Below are 3,602 nucleotides of genomic sequence, written 5' to 3'. Positions count from 1 at the left end.
TCTCTCTCTCTCTCTCTCTCTCTCTCTCTCTCTCCTTCCTTCCTTCCTTCCTTCCTTCCTTCCCTTTTTATATTTTATTTCTTGACACAGAGTCTTGTAAAGTCCCTAAGTTGCCTGGTCTGGGGTCCAACATTTGATCCTCCTGCTTCAGCCTCCCAGAGTGCTGGGACTGCAGATATGTACCACCTTACTTAGCTCACATACTCATTTCTAAAGAGATGGGGTTTTTTCATCCTGGGGAAGTAAAGGAGGCAGCAGAGCAGCCGCCTGGGAAACACACAGTATGCAGGACAGTCTCATTTGCGCCGTCCCTGGGCCTGTGGCACAGTCCTGTGGGGCAGCAGCAGGTACGGTGGGCACAGAGCTGGACCCGCTGTTTCTCTGGCTGGAGGCTCCCCTGCTCAGGAGATGTCTGACACTTGGAGAATAAGGCTTGTTGGGTCACTGGGAGAGCGTGGCATTACCAAGTGTCCATGAGGAAGTGACCACTGTTGGGCACCCTCCAACTACACTTGACACAGCCTGCCCATCTCCCTGGAGCCCTGCAGGAGGATTCACTTCATAGGCCATGCCTAGGATGGGGGACCCACAGCTCTGTCTGCCGTCACCCTTTGCCCCGCATCCTAGGGAGTGCCCTCTTTTCCACCTTTTGATCCACCAGCGCCTCAGTTTGCCTGTGTGTAGTTGGGGACATCAGTTGTACCAGACTCGGGAGCTGTCGTGGACACAAGGGTTCATCTGCTCACAGGCACCAAGGAGCTCACTGCTCTCATGGTGGCCGGGCAGTGCTGGGAGGTAGCAGCCGCACAGGGTTCTTGCTCCATGTGACTCACCTGACCACCCAAGCCTGCGCCCTGCTGGTGGTTGCACATCTGCAGATGGCAGCCCAGTTGGTCCCCCCTGCCTGGCACAGGCCCAGGAAGGATGGTGGGGATGGGGCCTGGAGCACGGGGCTTTGGTGCGGGGGCCTGGGGAGAGCCCAGTAGGTAGACGGTGATGAGGGCTGGATGCTGGTGGGAAGCAGGGACTGTGGCTGGGTGTATCAGGGTCTGACCTCCAGGGAGGGAAGGAGCGCGCGGCCAGGCTGTCCTAGAGCTTGCAGCTCACACGCAGTTAGGGGCGGTTCTGCTCTGGTCTCCGCCCACCACGTGGTGCCTCGGGAAGGCCTTGCCTGGTGTGGACGTCCGGTGAGGTTTGTTCTGCTCTGTAGGAGGAACCTGGCCCAGCAATAGCTGCCCGCCAGCTCCTGCAGGCTGGGCCGCTCCTCTCTGCCACAGCATTTAGCTTCAGACAGTCAGGATTTTAAAGTCATGTTTGTTTTTTCTGATTATAAGCAAATGTATGTTTGCTTATAAAGTCGAAAACCGCACCCAAAAATGAAAATTACCAATAATAGTTGTACCTCCCAGAGACAGCTGCTGCTGTTTACCTTTTGTTTTTCTGTGCAGATGTACATGTGTGGATTTTTGAGTTTTTTTGTTTTTTTTTTTAATAGAACGGGACATCATGAATATACATTTTTCAACTTACCAACAACATTGACCATACTCCATATTGTCAAAGATCTCCATTACGATTCTGAATGGTCACTCTCCCGTACAGATATCTATCATAATGTATTTAATCAATTCATTATGGGCACTTCAAAGTTATTCCATATATATTAAGTTGATATTAATATATCATATGTGTCTGTATTTTTTGCTTATAGGAAATTGGAGGTCTTAATTCGGAATGCTAATGGCACACTTTTTTTTTTTTAATCTGTAAAGGCAAATGAAAAAATTATCATCTGTCACCGTCACACGAACCAGGGCCTGGCAGCTCACCGGCACCTTTTCTTAAGGTCAGTGTATTGGAGGGAACAGCAAATGCCCTGTTCAGGGATGTGGGAGTGACTACAGGTATTCCTGGTTTAATGACTACCTGTTAAACGACTGTTTGGATTTGTGACCCATCTTTTCTTTTTATACAGTTCTGTAATCTTGTTTATAGAGCTTCAGTGTCCTTTTTTGTACAGTGTACCTTGTTTATACATTACTGTAATTTTTGCTGATGGTCCTGTGCAGTGCAGTACTGTGTAGTTTTATATTCTGTTATACATTACAGCACTGTGAGTAAAAGTTATACAAACAGAAGCAGTGATCAAGGTAGAGTTTCCTTTGACTAATTTTTTGTGCTGAATATTGTAATGGACATGATATGCAGTTCCTCATGTGGTGACCAATTCATTTAATGACCCTGTCGCAGGACGAGGGCTTGGTTGTTAAACAAGGAGTGTCTGTACCAACACAGACGTTCAGTTTAAAGACTGTCCAGATGTGGAGAAAAATGTCTTCTGGTGCTGAGATGTTACCACCTGGAGCTGTGCTGGTGGGAAGACCTGCTGGGGCCCCTTCCTTTATACAGGAGGACTTTAGCAAGCCGGGGACCCTCCAAACCTAACCGTAGCCCCACTGGGTGACCCCATCGTGCAAATGTGTCTCGTCCTAGAGACCCTGAGGCCAACAGGACACCCTGCTGCAGTTGGTGCTTTGAGATGGAAGGAGAACCATGGGCTGCTGTGACTCAGTTTCCCACCAGAGTTAACTCTTTCCTGCTGTAGGACCTATTTTGGGAAGGAAGCTGAGGTTGCTGCTCACACGCATCTGGATTCACACAGAGCTGAGAAGCCAAAGAACTACTGGATGCTGGTCACTGGAAACCCCAGGGATGTCTCGTCCACCATGCTGGATGTACGCGGACAGCCAGCAGAAGACTCTGGAACCGTTGGGCCAGCTGTGTGCCGTCACATACAGTGACATGCCAGCACATACGTGTTCTCCTGGGCTCAGCTCTATCAGATGCAGCTTTAAAGGACATTGCCTGGCTCCGTCATGCCTCGAGCTGCTCTAGGTGAAGCGGAGAGCTCTCTGAACCTGAAATTAAAACAAAGGCTGTATTGAGATCAGTGCGTCCCTGGAAGAGGGGGTGGTCACAGGAACGCTCCTCTAGGGAACAAATAGCATTGCAAATGATAGAGTTGGGGCTCTTTGTTGATAACCAAATCCTAAAGAACCCAGCAGCCCCTGCTTGGAGCCTGACCCACATCAGGTTCTACAAGGACAATTACTTCTGCGATCTGTCCATAAGAAATTTGTAGGAGCAGATGTCATGGCGCAGCTCTTTCTCCTCCATGGTACAGCAGTGGGTAGCTGTGAACTGAGGCCTCTCCTTGGAATTAAAAATGTCCCTCCCTAGAGAACATCCTATTTTTGTTTCTACCTCTGGCTTAGTTCCTCTGTGCAATGGGCAATCTCTTATTTTGTGGTGAGTTTCAGACTGCAAGGAGCCTTCACTGCTACCTCTGAACCTGGCACACTGGCTGTGCCACCACATGATTGGAAAGTCCTTGGCACAGTGTAGCATTCTATTTCTTTGTGCTTATGATGTGTAAGTTGTTGTAATAGGGCAGTAGGCTTAGGTCACCAGTGAACAGGCTGAGGCGAAGGATACCAGTGGCACACATGGTTAGGTACACGAAGCTTGGCCACGGGGCACAATGACCCCTTTAGGGTTGCAGATGTTGCTATCTGGAGCTGCAGGATTTGGGGGTGCAGCTC

At 49.5% G+C, this 3,602-nt stretch overlaps 1 protein-coding gene across 3 annotated transcripts in view; it reads left to right on the top strand.

Annotated features, from left to right (window-relative positions):
• Cfap161 (cilia and flagella associated protein 161) overlaps positions 1 to 3,261 on the top strand; it is a 28,760-nt gene extending 25,499 nt beyond the window's left edge. For all 3 annotated transcript variants that reach the window (XM_010621189.3, XM_033761123.1, XM_033761122.1), the window contains exons 7-8: positions 1,773 to 1,846; positions 2,606 to 3,261. In XM_010621189.3, the coding sequence (XP_010619491.1) occupies positions 1,773 to 1,846; positions 2,606 to 2,801 (270 nt within the window). In that variant the 3' untranslated portion in view covers positions 2,802 to 3,261. The remainder of the gene's footprint in view (positions 1 to 1,772; positions 1,847 to 2,605) is intronic.
• Positions 3,262 to 3,602: the final 341 nt, after the last annotated feature.

This window comes from Fukomys damarensis, unplaced genomic scaffold (genome assembly GCF_012274545.1).
Source record: "Fukomys damarensis isolate Sample0158 unplaced genomic scaffold, DMR_v1.0_HiC HiC_scaffold_7, whole genome shotgun sequence".
NCBI classification, from domain to species: Eukaryota; Metazoa; Chordata; class Mammalia; order Rodentia; family Bathyergidae; genus Fukomys; species Fukomys damarensis.
This window is presented reverse-complemented; position numbering and strand designations above follow the sequence as displayed.